Here is a 12,622-nt window from a genome sequence, read left to right on the forward strand (position 1 = left end):
GCGCGCGGACGGCGGCGATGACGCCAAACCCGCGGTTGAGGAGGCTGATCCCGTCGCCGAGCGCGCGGGGATCGAGAGCGGCGGGCTCAGCGATCTCATGGCGCAGCTCGCCGCGCTGCAAAACGAAAACTCCAAGCTCCAGGAGGACATCGAGACCACCAAATCCATCATCGCCTCCGTCAAGCCGCCCCCCGAGGAGACCACCGAGGAGGAGATGGACCCGGCGATGGCGGGCATCGAGGCGTTCTTCAACCAGCCGCAGCAGAAGCCCCGCGAGCCCATCGGCCCGGGCGAGCTCCTGTCACCCCCGGACGAAGCCGCCATCAAGTGGCCGGAGCCCAACGAGAACCCAAAGTTCTGGGAGCGTCCGCCGATTCGCATGCCGGAAAACCTCGACCCGAAGACGTGCGAGATCACCACCAAGCCGCTGCACGTCGTGCACGTCACCGCGGAGATGGCGCCGGTGGCGAAAGTCGGAGGGCTCGGCGACGTCGTCACCGGCTTGGCGCGAGCGCACCTGTGCCAGGGCCACAACGTCGAGGTGTGCATCCCGTACTACTCGTCGTTGGAGGGTAAGGTGGAGGACGTGCAGCACGTGATGGACTTTGACGTGCCGAAGGGCGAGCAGTGGGAGTGGGACGGCGAGAAGGAGATTCGGATGAGCGACTTTCAGTGGTCCATGTACAGCGGGAAGATCGGCGGCTGCCCGATCATCGCGCTCCGGCCGGCGTTTCGCGAGGGATCTAACCTGTTCGTCGGTCAGAGAATCTACGGCGGCTCCTATAACGAGGCCGAGGCGTACCTGTCCTTCTGCCGAGCGTCGTTGGAGTGCCTGAGGGTCACGGGGCGCGACCCCAACGTCATCCACGTGCACGAGTGGCAGTGCAGCGCCGTCGCGATGCTCTACTGGGACGTCTATCACGCTCAGGGCTTGCTGAACAACGCCAAGGTGATGCTGACGATCCACAACATGGACAACACCGGCGAGTGCAGGGAGGAGGAGTTCATGGCGACGGGCGTCCCCGGAAGCGAGTTCAACACGCTGGAGAAGGCTATGGACGAGCGAACCATCGGGCACAACCCGGAGCGACTGTGCCTGATGAAGGGAGCCATCGTCTACTCCAATTACGTCACGACCGTGTCCCCGACGTACGCCAGGGAGGCGCTCAACGGCAGCGCCGGATTCCTGGGTAAGACGCTCATGAAGGAGCGGACGAAGTTCAGCGGGGTGATCAACGGCGTCGACACTGAGATTTGGGACGCGAGGCTGGACAACTTCCTCCCGGCCAACTTCAAGCCCGGCACGATGGAAGGCAAGGCGCTGTGCAAGAAGTACGTGCAGATGGGCCTCGGCATGAACGTCGACCCGCACAAGCCGCTGGTGGTGTGCATATCCCGCCTGGTGCCGCAGAAGGGAATCAACCTCATCGAGCATGCGATCCCGCGGACCAAGGAGAAGGGCGGGCAGTTTGTCCTCCTCGGTTCCGGACATTCCGATCCCCCTTTCCAGAGGCTGGCGGAGAGCGTCTATAAGAACGACAAGGACGTCAAGCTCCTCATCTTCTACTCCGACGCGCTCTCGCACTTGCTCTACGCGGCGGCGGACTGCGTGCTGGTGCCGTCCATGTTCGAGCCGTGCGGATTGACCCAGATGATCGCGATGTGCTACGGGGCTCTTCCCATCGTTCGCAAAACCGGCGGCCTCGCGGACACCGTGCACGACGTCGACGATCCGTCCATGTCCGACTCCAAGAAGAACGGTTTCGTGTTCGAGGGTGCGGACAACAACAGCCTGGACGGCGCGCTGGACCGCGCCATGCGGTATTACCACGAGAGGAAGCCGTGGTGGAAGGGGATGCAGGAGCAGGTGATGGACATCGACAATTCGTGGGAGCGAGCGGGCGAGGAGTACGTCCAGCTGTACCGCATGATCACGGGAATCAGGGAAGACAACGACCATTACTGATCGTTGCGCGAGGAGGTGATCGATTTTAACTACTAGCTAGCGGGCGGCGGGCGCTCTCGGGCGCCGCCGCGGCACGGACGCTTTTCGCTTTGCCAAAACATTCTTTGTTTTTCTTGGAATGAAAGAACAGACTTCGAAGTTCAAAGACTCGAGAAAACCCTGGTCGCTGCGTCGAGTGCCGACGCCACGCTCGGCCGAGGCGGCGCGTGTGCCAACTCGTTCGTGCCTTTAGGTCTCAGGGAAAAGCCGTGCGCGCCAGCTCCCGCAGACGGCGCCGCGCGGCGACGGCGGTGAAATCCCGCGCGAGTTCGAGGCGTCACCGCGTCGTCCCCCTTCATGACGGCCCAGCCGCGGGGCTATCGCTCGCCCTACTCCCCCGAGGGCCTCGACAAGACCCGCGGGGGCGCGCGCGTGGACGACGACGACGACGAGGTCTACCCGCGGGAAACACGCGCCGCGACCGCCCCAGCGCGCGACCCGCCCGTGAACCTGGACCCGCGACAGTTCCCCACCCTCCACGCCGCGCGCGCCGCCGAGCCCAAGAGGCGCCTCCGCGCCGACCCCATCGCGAGCGCGCTCGAGCGCGACGCCGCCGCCGCCGACGACGACGACGCCCGGCAGCCCGGCAGCGGCGGCGGGGTCACGGTCGTTCACGCCAAGGTGGTCTCCAGCCCCGACGCGGGAAACGCGTGGGCGAAACCCCCGCCGCTGGTGCGCTCCCCCGAGCGAGCCCCCGCGCGCGCGGGTCCCGCCGCGCGCGGTCCCTCCGCGGGCGACGTCTGCGCGGATCGCCCGCGCCACCCCGCGGTCGCGTCGCGCGTCGCGGCCCCCGCGCCGGTCCACCGCGAGGACGAGAAAAGCGCGGGAAACGAGGCCGCCGAGACTCCCAGGTCCGCCGCCGTCAACGAGCGGGTTCCTCGCGAGGAGGAGTCCGCGCCTCCTCTCGCCGCCGCAGCCGACGACGACCGCCCCGCCCCGATCCCGGCGCCCCTCGAGCGCGGCCCGTCGCACAGGAGGTCGAGATCCAGGAGGAAGAGGCGCGAGGCGACCCCCGCGGTCCCCGCCTCGCCGCCCGCGACGGCGACGACGACGACGACGACGACGACGACGGCGAAAAAATTCCAAACCGCGGCGGAAGCCCTCGCGAAGGGCGTCGGCGTTTGCGACGACGGCCTCGAGCGACCGGGTCCCGCGGGCGTCCACGTCGGCTCCGACACCGACGACGACGAAGGGATCGACCACCCGACCACCCCGTCCCCCGCGCCCGTCCTCGTTCGCGCGGGCGCCGAAGCGAAGCGATCCCGCCCCGCCTCCCCCGCCAAGGCGGTGGACGTGTCCGACGACACCACCGCGTCCGCGCCCACCACCGCCGGGGACGACACGTCCCGCGAGGAGCCCTCCACCATCGGTGCCGTCGACGAGTCCACGACCCGCGAGGAGGAAGAAGAGGGGGACGAAACGAAGGAGGAGGTCAAGGAGGCTATCGAGGTTAAGGAGCGCATCGAGGTTGAGAAGGTGGAGAAGGTCGAGAAGGTCGACGAGGAGGACCTCGCCGCCGCGCGCGAGTCCCCGGCCGCGTCGCGCGCCGCCCTGGACGCCAGCTTCGAGTTCCGCGGCACGGACGAGTCGGCACCCTCGGCACCCTCCCCGGAGAACGTCGGCCTCGTCGAAGCCGCGGCGAAACTAGCCGCGTCCGAGGCCAAGGCGGCTTCGGCTTTCCCCTCGTCCCCGTCTCGTCCCCCGTCCTCTTCACCCCCCGCCGCGTCCGCGTCGCTCGTCCCGGATCCCGCCTCCGGGACCTACCGCGGCGCCGGACGCTCCCTCGCGGTGGCGCCCCCGTCCACGAAGCACGGCATAACCGTCACGCCCTTCGACGTCGCGAGGCAGCAGAGGGAGATTTACGTCCCCAACGTGAAGGTGGGCCTCGTCATCGGGAAAGGCGGGTCGCACGTGGTGTACTTTCAGCACCAGAGCGGGTGCGCGATTCACATCGCCCGCGACGCGGGCGAGATCCCGGGCGGGGTCAACTACGTCGTGCCGCCGTCCGCGTACGCCGATCCCAGCGACGACGCCGTCACCGCCGACGGCATGCGGCGGATCACGCTCCTGGGCGGCGAGCACCAGACGATGATGGCGGCGGACATGATCCGGCGGCTCGTGGAGTCGTCCGCGGAGCGATGCGACCGGACGACGGAGCGACAGCACGCCATCGAGGCTGGGCACGCGCTGCCCCCGCTGCCGCCGGCCGCAGCCGCAGCCGCCGACCGCGACCGGGGCTTTGGGAACCCGGAAACATTTGGAAACGTACGATCGACTCGCGATTCGTTCTCGTCTCACGATGCGTCGGCGCCCGTTAATTCCGCGTACGTCCCCGGGGACGGACCTTACGCGCACATGCCCCACAACTTGTCGCCGTTCGTCGGTAGCGGTTGGGGCAGGGACGCGGCGTCGCACGTCGAGGTGGCCGCGACGGTGTCGATCCCGCACCGCAAAGTTGGGCTCATCATCGGCCGCGGCGGCGAGAACATCCGATTTTTGCAGCAGCAGACCAGGGCGCACATACAGATCCAGAGCGAGCACGACATGTGTCCCGGCCAGCCCGAGCGGACGGTGTACCTGCGCGGCGCGCGCGAGTCCTGCGCCGAAGCGGCGCGCATGATCCAGGTTCGTCATCACCGCGCTCTTTCATCACCGCGCTGACTCATCACCGCGCTGACTCATCGCGCCCTCCTTTCGCCTCGTCGCGTCGTCTCTGGTTCTCAAAAAGTTTCTCTCCGTTTCGTACTTTCAGGATCTCGTCGACGGAATGTTTCGCATCGGGACCGCCGCGGTCATTCCCCCGCAGCCCCCCGTCCCGTCCGACGGTTACCACTCCGGCTACTCCTCCGGCAAGGAGCGCACGGCGGTGAGCGCCTACTCGCTCGCGTCGCACGCCGCGGGCGATCCCGCGTGGCACGGACAAAGCCACGGACAAAGCCACGGCGGTATCGTCGGGTACGCCTCCTCGGGCTCGCTGGGCTCGGGAACTAACGAACCGCTCGGCGGGGGCAACGGCGTGGGCGGCGGCCGGGTCGGCGGCCCGCCCGCCGCGGCAGCCGCAGCCGCCGCGGCCGCGGCCGCGGCTGCGGGCGGTGGAGCGCAGCCCGGGTACGGATACACCGGATCTGGATACGCTTCCGATCGAAGAGCCGCGACGGCCGCCGCCGCCGCCGCCGCCGCCTACCCGACCGCCTACCCCGTCGCGCCCGTCCCGACGCCCGTCCCTGCCGCGCCCGCGGCCGCGTACGATTACAACGTCGCGGCGTACGGCCCCATGGCCGGGTCGATGAACGCTATGGGCGGAATGGGCGGAATGGGCGCGATTGGCGCGAACCCGTACGCGGGCCAAGCCGATCCTTACGCGATGGGATCCGACCCGTCGGGCGCTTACGCCGCCGCCGCGTGCGCGGCGTACTTCGCGAACGTGCCTCTGCACGCGGCGCACGCGCAGATCCGCGCGATGGGCTACGCGGACCCGGCGGCGACGATGCAGTACTGGCAGCAGTGCCTCGACTGCTACAGCCGGGGGTATCCGGCGATGCCCGGGTACCCATCCGCCGGCGGCGGGTACGCGGGCGTCGCCGCTCCGGCGCCCGCGGCGCCCTCGGCACCCTCGGCGCCCTCGGCACCCTCGGCGCCCGCCGCCGCGCCTCTGCCCGCGTCCGACCCGGCGCCTTTACGTAAGGCTTCCGCGGCTTCGTCGGTCGGAAAGGCCGACGGCGATGGGGATTCCGAGTCCGCGGCCCGGACCGCCGCCGTCGTCGGGGACGCCGAGGACGGCGCGAGCGCCACCTCGGACGTGGCCGCGCCATCGAGCGGCTCGGGGAGCGACGAGGCGTGATCGGGCTCGATCGGGATTGGGGGAGGATGTGGGGGTTAGGGACACACGACGTCGGGGCACTCGCAATTTTTTTTTCCTGCATGTACTGTATGATGATGACGCGGGGTACTTGTATTGACTGACGACGTTCGCGTGCACGACGGATGTAAAAATGACGACGTCTCACGGAATCGACAACGACACCGCACACACGATGCGTAGCTGTTCACGGATCAACTTATGGCTTTTCAATAGGCTTTATTGTAAACAGATACTCACGGGTGGGTTCCAAAACAACTTTTGAAACTGTTTAAAAAACCAAGGACGCACAGAAATTTACCCAGAAATTTCCAAAAGAATTGTGAATTAGCGGATTACGTCATTTGGCATTAAAACCTTGCGTCATCGGTTAGAAATCTCGACGGAATTTGCACAGCACATGCGCCTCATGCAGCGTGCGTTTCCGAGCTCGCGCGTCGCCTCCGAAAAGTAGGGCACCGATTCGTATTGGGCAATCAAACGTCGAGGCGGCCGAACGGGCCGGGGTGGACCCAGGACGCGCGTCTCTTCCCGCGGCACATCGCCTCGCCGCTTCCCCACTCCGATGCCGTCGCCGGGGTTCGCCCTCGCGCGCACGCTGGAGGGCCACTCCAAGTCCGTCGCCGCCGTCAAGTTCAGCCCCGACGGATCTGTCGTCGCGTCCGCGAGCGCTGACAAGACCGTCCGTCTGTGGCGCGTCGCCGACGGCGCGCAGCTGTGCGTGCTCGTGGGCCACGAGAGGGGATGCTCGGACGTCGCGTGGACCGGGTGCGGGCGCTACCTCGCGTCCGCGTCCGACGACAAGAACCTCCACCTCTGGGACGTCGACCCGTGCTCGCCCCACTACGGAAAAACCGTGCGCGTCTTCGCGGGGCACACCTCGCACGTCTTCTGCTGCGACGTCAACTCCGTCTGCGGCGCGAACAACGTCCTCGCCAGCGGCAGCGTCGACGAGACCGTCCGACTGTGGGACCTGCGCCAAGGTACCTGCGTCAACGTCCTCCCGGCGCACTCCGACCCGGTCACCGGCGTCAAGTTCTCCCCCGACGGCGCCATCCTCGCGACGTGCTCGTACGACGGCATCACGCGACTGTGGTCCGTCGCCACCGGCGCGTGCCTCAGGACGATCGTGCTCGGGTTGGGAGGCGGGGGGTTGGGAGGAGGAGGAGGCGGCGGAGGGGGTGCCGAGGGTGCCGAGGGTGCCGAGGACGCAGACACAGCTGGCGACAAGCTGGCGGTCATCCCCGGATTCGTCGGCAACGCCGTGGACGACGTCGCCGCGCTCGCCGACGGCGTCGTGATCAACGGCGGCGCCGGCTGGGGCGACGGTTCGTATCGTAACGCCCCGATAGGCTGCATCGTCCCCTCGACCAACGGCCGGTACCTCCTGGCGTCCACGCTCGACGCCCACGGGTCGCTCAGGCTGTGGGACGCCGTCAAAGGGCGAGTGGTTAGAACCTACGCCGGGCGAAGAGGATCGCGGTACTGCGCCTTCGCCGCGTTCGCCGACGCGGAAGGGACGTCGTACGCGGTGTGCGGGTCGGAGGACGGGTCGGTGATGGCGTGGGATCTGCGCACCGGGGAGGTGGCGCAGAGGATCCCCGGGTCGGACGCGGCGTGGACCAACGTCGTCGGCGACGAGAGAACAAAGGCGGAGGCGGAGAAGCGACGGGGGGGGTCCGAAAAGGCGGAAAATACGGCAAAGTTGGACGGCGACGGGATCGAACCCGCGACCGGTTCCCCGGGCACGCCGGGGCGCGACGAGGAGGACGGCGACGCGGGGAATCGGGTGGGCGTGCCGGGGCGCGAGGGGAAGGACGGGGACGGCGGGGACGCGGTCGTGTCGACGGATCTAAACCCTGAACCTAAACCTCCGCCGCCGCCGACGGACCCCGACGGGCACGACGACGCGGTGGTCGGGCTGGACTTTTTCCGTCACGGGATGCTCGCGACGTCGGGGCTGGAGAGGGACCGCACGATCAAGCTCTGGACGACGGCGGGGTACCGCGAGCGCGCGCGTGCGTCGTGAACGAGAGCGTCGCCGCGAATGAGACTCGAGACTTTTAATTAAACGTAAGGGTCACCTTCCGCCCTCGGGGCGTACACGCCCGTCGGCGCACCCGGCGCCACGGAAAACCTCTCGCGCTCCGCGAACATGAACGTGTTCTGGTGTCCGCCCTCCTCCTGGATGAGTATCTGTTCCGTCCGCTTCTCGGATTCGGCGACGTCGATGCCCTTGTAGAGGTTATCGCACCACGTGGCGAACTTGTGGCGCAGGTGCGAGCGCGGCGGACCTATCCACCTGTTACCCTTCCACTTTCCCTTGGCGCAGACGTCTTTGACCGGTATGCAGTGTCCGCCGAGCTCCCAGGTGTCGTGCGTGTACGTGTGGTTCCATCCCGGCAGACAGCACGGCTTCAGGACCAAGTCCGACGCGTTCTCGTGGAGGTTGAACATCTCCACAGCCTTGACGCTCAACGTTCCGCACAGGTGAACGGCGAGGATTATGAACGGTCCTCTGTGTTTTCCAAAGACGTGTTTCTCGATCTGTCGAAGCTGCCCAGCCTGCTTGATGTCGTCCTTGCGCGTTTGAAGCTTGATCGGCCACTCGGGGTCCCATCCGTCTATTCCGTACACGTGGTCCCAGTTGATCTGGTGCGACTTTGGAGCCGCGTTGAACATCGGCCACTGCTTATCCACCAGCGCGATCATCTTCACCTTCCTCGGGTCGAGCATCTCGGAGAGAAACATGCCGAGGTATCCGAACCCGCTGCAAAGGTCGATGACCGTCGCCCGCTCGTCCGGGTCCGCCGGCACCGGCATCTTCGCCACGCGGTCCAGCGCGTGCTTGATGACGGGCGCGCACTCGTTGAGCTCCTTCGCGATTCTCCCCGATTTCACCACCCGGATCCAGACAGACTTTGGAAACGACCGTCGCCACTTATCTAAGATGGCGAGCGCGCGCTCGTATATGTCGCGGTAGTCGCGGTAGATCATCATCGCCCGCATCTCCTGCGCGAGCCAGGACACGGTGTCCGCGACGATCTCCTCGTCGGTTTTACCAGCGTACCATCCGCCACCAGCTGTGCCGCCGACGCCATCGTTGACGGCTTCGTTGCCCCGCTCGACCATCGCGCCGCCGTCTTCCTCCTCCGCCCCGACGACGCCGTTCTCGATCTCCTTCTGCCGCGCCCCGCCCCGCTTCCCCCCCTTCAGGTAATTCTTACCTCCCAGACCTTGGTACCTCGCGTTGTCCCACGCCGTCTTCTTGGCGCGATTAGTTCCGACGTACCCCGCCGCGCGTTCGCACTCTGCGACGCGGCGAATGACGGCGCGCTGGCGTTCTTCGAGCAGTCGCCACGCCTCCGGGAGGCTCGCCGTGACCGCGCGGCGCTGCTCGCGCTTCTCCATGCGCTTCAGCGCGCCGGGAGTTGACGGTTTGCGGGTTCGCTGCGCGGCGGCGGCGGGCGCCGACGACGATGGTTCGGGGTGGGCGGACGACTTCATCGCCTGCTTCGACGGCGACGCGATCGTCTCGGCGTCCTTCGGCGCCCGCGGTCGATCGTTCGCATCGCTCGCGGTGTCGGTCTTGCCACCGAAGAGCTCCGGCACGCAGTTCTTGTTCCCCATGGCACCGCGCGCGTCGTCGTCGAGGGTGGGTGCGCCCGTTATGATGAGACGGCGTTTCCGAGAGGTTTCATCAGTGCCATTTTTCCCGTTTTTTCGTGCAACCGACCGAAAACTTTGGACGGACCCTTGGACGAGCCAACGATGACACACAGCGCGAGCGCGGGTGCGTGACCTGTCGAGGATAAGAGCCGGGCGGTCACAACACGCCGCGCTCGGAACCTTCCCGTCCGTAACTCGCACGCGAAATGTCCGCACTCGCCTCCGCATCTTCCGTCTTCAACGGTGCGCATTCGCCCGGCGGCTCGCGACGGTCGAATTCCCCGCCCACGTCGCGCCATCAGCCCCGGTCGCTCGCTCCTGACAAACCCGTAGGGCACGGCACGTGTTTCTCCCCGGACGACTGACCCGCGCGTCCCTCCCGACTCCGATCCTCGCAGGCCGGAGCTTCCGCGTCGCCGCGCCCAAGCGGGCCGTCGCGCGTGCCTCCGGGGTCTCGGTCCGGGCCAAGCTCGAGGCCGGCGACAAAGTCAAGGTGCGCGACCCTCGCCTCGAGCTTTCTCGCCCCGTCATCATCGTCAAATCGCTCGTCGCCAAACGAGCGGCGGGTGCCAAAACCGATCCCGCGCCGTGTGACGCGAACCATCCCTCGCCTTCCCCCCAGCCCCAAAAAAACTCACACCTTCCCCGTCCCGCGTCGTCGCGCAGGTGGTTTCCAAGGTACTCGTGTACCACGTCCCCAAGGGCGACCGCAAGAACGGCACCGACCTCAGCGGCTGGGAAGGCGTCGTCGACTCCAGGGCGGATGACTACAACGGCACGTACATCAGCGCCAACCTGGAGGTGAAGGTGGCGTTCGCCGTGCCCAACGACCCGAAGGGCAAGACTTTCATCGTCCACTGCAAGGAGAACGAGCTCGAGAAGCAGTGAGTGAGCCGGGGCGAGGTGTCGCGACGAGTTCAGACGGCGAGCGCATACGTATGATGTTTGTTGGCGTTTTTCGTCGTGTCTCGAGTGTCGCGAGTGGTTGGTTGGCGCGCGGCGGGCGGGCGAAGGTCCGCGGCGGGCGAGCGTGAGCGCGGGCGCGGACGAGTGCGCCTCGTCCGGGCCCGCGCGCGGTTGACGGGGTTTGGCTGGATCGCCCCGCGGGACGGGCTTACGTATGTCCCGGCAGTAATAATGAGCACCCGATAGTCCAACGACTCGACATTCTCTCGCCGATACCAGCGCGCGACATCGACCAATGGGCTTCTTTTCCCGCCCGAACTCGCCAGCCCACCCACCGGGCGGCGAGGCTGCCACACCCAAGCGAGCGACCGGGGGCGTTCACACGGAATCGAGGGTGTAACACGACGCGGGGGATGACATCGACGACGTGTCGCGCGACGTGCGTCGCGGCGACGCGAGCCGAGTCTCGCGGAGGGCTCGTCGGCGGAGGCCGACGCGAACATGCTGGCGCCCGGGTGAGGCGCGGAGCGAGGGCCGGTGGCGGGCCCGGAGGCGCGAGGCTGGGGTCCGCGAGACCCGGAGCGAGGTGGGGCGCGAGCGCGCGCGGAGGTCCAAAATCGACCGGCGCGTTGCTTGGAGATCAGGAGGTGAGACTCGACCCGATCGCGCGCGTCTCCGCGCGTGTCGCCCTCGCCGCGCGCGCTCCGATCAGCCCCCCGCCAAAAATCGCGGCTCGATCGCGCTTCTTCTCCCACGCGTCTTTTTGCCCATCCCTCCGCCAGCCGCCACCGTCGCGTCGCTCTCGGGGCGCCCTCGCGCGGCGTCACGAGCGCGGGAACGCGGAATACCGATCGTACGATGCGTGCCGCCCCGCGCTGCGCCCCGACTGGGCGCGATCCACGTCGCCACGATCGACCAGAGGCGCGCGCCATCGAAGCGCGCCAAAAGCGACGTCCCCGATCCTTCAAACTAACCCAACCTCGACGCCCGACATCGTTTGTTACGACAGGATAAAGACCTGTGGGATGAACTCGAGATGGAGGCGAACGCGCTCACCGCGACGGACGCCCCGTTGTGGGACAAAGTCCAGAGCGGAATCCCCGCGCTGACCCCGGATTTCGACGCGGAGGCGCTGTCGGAGTCGCTGTTTGGCGACTCGTCTGACTCGCAGCGGAACCTCCAGATCCAAAAGGCGGACTTCACCGTGAACTCCATCATCGACAAGATCAACCGCGGCAAGGTGAACCTGAGGCCGAGTTACCAGCGCGAGTACGTGTGGACGGTGAAGACGGCGAGCAAGCTGGTGGAGTCGCTCATGCTCAACATCCCCATACCGACGATGTTCTTTCACGAGGTGAACAGCGGGTGCCTGGAGGTTGTCGACGGGAAACAGCGGCTGACCTCCATTTGGAGCTTCACGAAGGGTAAGTTCCCCGACGGCACCCCATTCAAGCTCAAGGGTCTGGACGTGTTCGGAGAGTACAACGACTGCAGCTTCTCCGAGCTGCCCGGCGACCTCCAGGAGCGAATCCTGGACCACCCGCTGAACGTGCACACCATCGGCAAGCAGTCGCAGCCCGACTTTGTGTTTGAGGTTTTCGAGCGGCTCAACATGGGAGCCACGCAGCTCAACGAGCAGGAGCTTCGCAACTGCATCTACCAGGGGCTTTACACCGACATGCTCTGCGACCTCGCCTCGGACGAGCACCTGCTCTCCGTCTACCGCTCCAAGCAGCCGCACCTTCGCATGAAAGATCGCGAGTTGATCCTGCGATTCTTCGCCATGCAGCGAACCAAGCCGCAGGGCATGACGTCCCCGATCAAGGCTTGGCTCAACGAGGAGATCCGCGAGAATAAGGACATGACGCCGCAGGAGGCCGGCGAGATGAAGGAGCTGTTCGCGGAGACTATCGGTTTGGTGTGGGAGGTGTTCGGCGAGTGCGCTTTCAGACCCGTGAAGAAGGACGCGGCTCCCTCCGAGGATGACGTCAAGGGCCTGTTCTACAGGGATTACTTCGAGGGCGGCGAGATCAACGTCGCGCTGTGGGACACCGTGATGTATGCCTTCGCCGGGCGGACCGCGGAGGAGGTTTTACCCAACAGGGAGCGGATCATGGCAGCGTTTATCAAGTTGGCCGGCGGAAAGACGTTTCGTAAGTTGCTGGTGAGTCAGCCGAAGGCGG

The 12,622-nt window shown here is 66.8% G+C and overlaps 6 protein-coding genes across 6 annotated transcripts; 5 read left to right on the forward strand and 1 right to left on the reverse strand.

Annotated features, from left to right (window-relative positions):
• Positions 1 to 226: 226 nt before the first annotated feature.
• On the forward strand, positions 227 to 1,966 carry SSIV (glycosyltransferase family 5 protein; the record flags this gene model as incomplete). Its single annotated transcript, XM_002500647.1, has 1 exon — positions 227 to 1,966. One exon carries the CDS (start codon positions 227 to 229, stop codon positions 1,964 to 1,966), a length of 1,740 nt encoding a protein of 579 aa, XP_002500693.1.
• Positions 1,967 to 2,302: 336 nt separating this feature from the next.
• MICPUN_99702 (predicted protein) lies at positions 2,303 to 5,846 on the forward strand (the record flags this gene model as incomplete). The annotated part of the gene is made up of 2 exons (XM_002500648.1): positions 2,303 to 4,630; positions 4,758 to 5,846. 2 exons carry the CDS (start codon positions 2,303 to 2,305, stop codon positions 5,844 to 5,846), a joined length of 3,417 nt encoding a protein of 1,138 aa, XP_002500694.1.
• Positions 5,847 to 6,429: 583 nt separating this feature from the next.
• On the forward strand, positions 6,430 to 7,893 carry MICPUN_57322 (COMPASS/Set1C complex protein; the record flags this gene model as incomplete). The annotated part of the gene is made up of 1 exon (XM_002500649.1): positions 6,430 to 7,893. One exon carries the CDS (start codon positions 6,430 to 6,432, stop codon positions 7,891 to 7,893), a length of 1,464 nt encoding a protein of 487 aa, XP_002500695.1.
• Positions 7,894 to 7,944: 51 nt separating this feature from the next.
• On the reverse strand, positions 7,945 to 9,494 carry MICPUN_57323 (predicted protein; the record flags this gene model as incomplete). Its single annotated transcript, XM_002501077.1, has 2 exons — positions 7,945 to 7,956; positions 7,995 to 9,494. 2 exons carry the CDS (start codon positions 9,492 to 9,494, stop codon positions 7,945 to 7,947), a joined length of 1,512 nt encoding a protein of 503 aa, XP_002501123.1.
• A 245-nt stretch (positions 9,495 to 9,739) lies between these two features.
• On the forward strand, positions 9,740 to 10,421 carry MICPUN_99704 (predicted protein; the record flags this gene model as incomplete). Its single annotated transcript, XM_002500650.1, has 3 exons — positions 9,740 to 9,776; positions 9,932 to 10,026; positions 10,200 to 10,421. 3 exons carry the CDS (start codon positions 9,740 to 9,742, stop codon positions 10,419 to 10,421), a joined length of 354 nt encoding a protein of 117 aa, XP_002500696.1.
• A 1,174-nt stretch (positions 10,422 to 11,595) lies between these two features.
• MICPUN_75860 (predicted protein) lies at positions 11,596 to 12,390 on the forward strand (the record flags this gene model as incomplete). Its single annotated transcript, XM_002500651.1, has 1 exon — positions 11,596 to 12,390. A coding segment is annotated over one exon (795 nt), but the record flags the coding sequence as incomplete, so codon positions are not given.
• Between the last annotated feature and the right edge of the window lie 232 nt (positions 12,391 to 12,622).

Source organism: Micromonas commoda, chromosome 3, assembly GCF_000090985.2.
Source record: "Micromonas commoda chromosome 3, complete sequence".
NCBI lineage: Eukaryota > Viridiplantae > Chlorophyta > Mamiellophyceae > Mamiellales > Mamiellaceae > Micromonas > Micromonas commoda.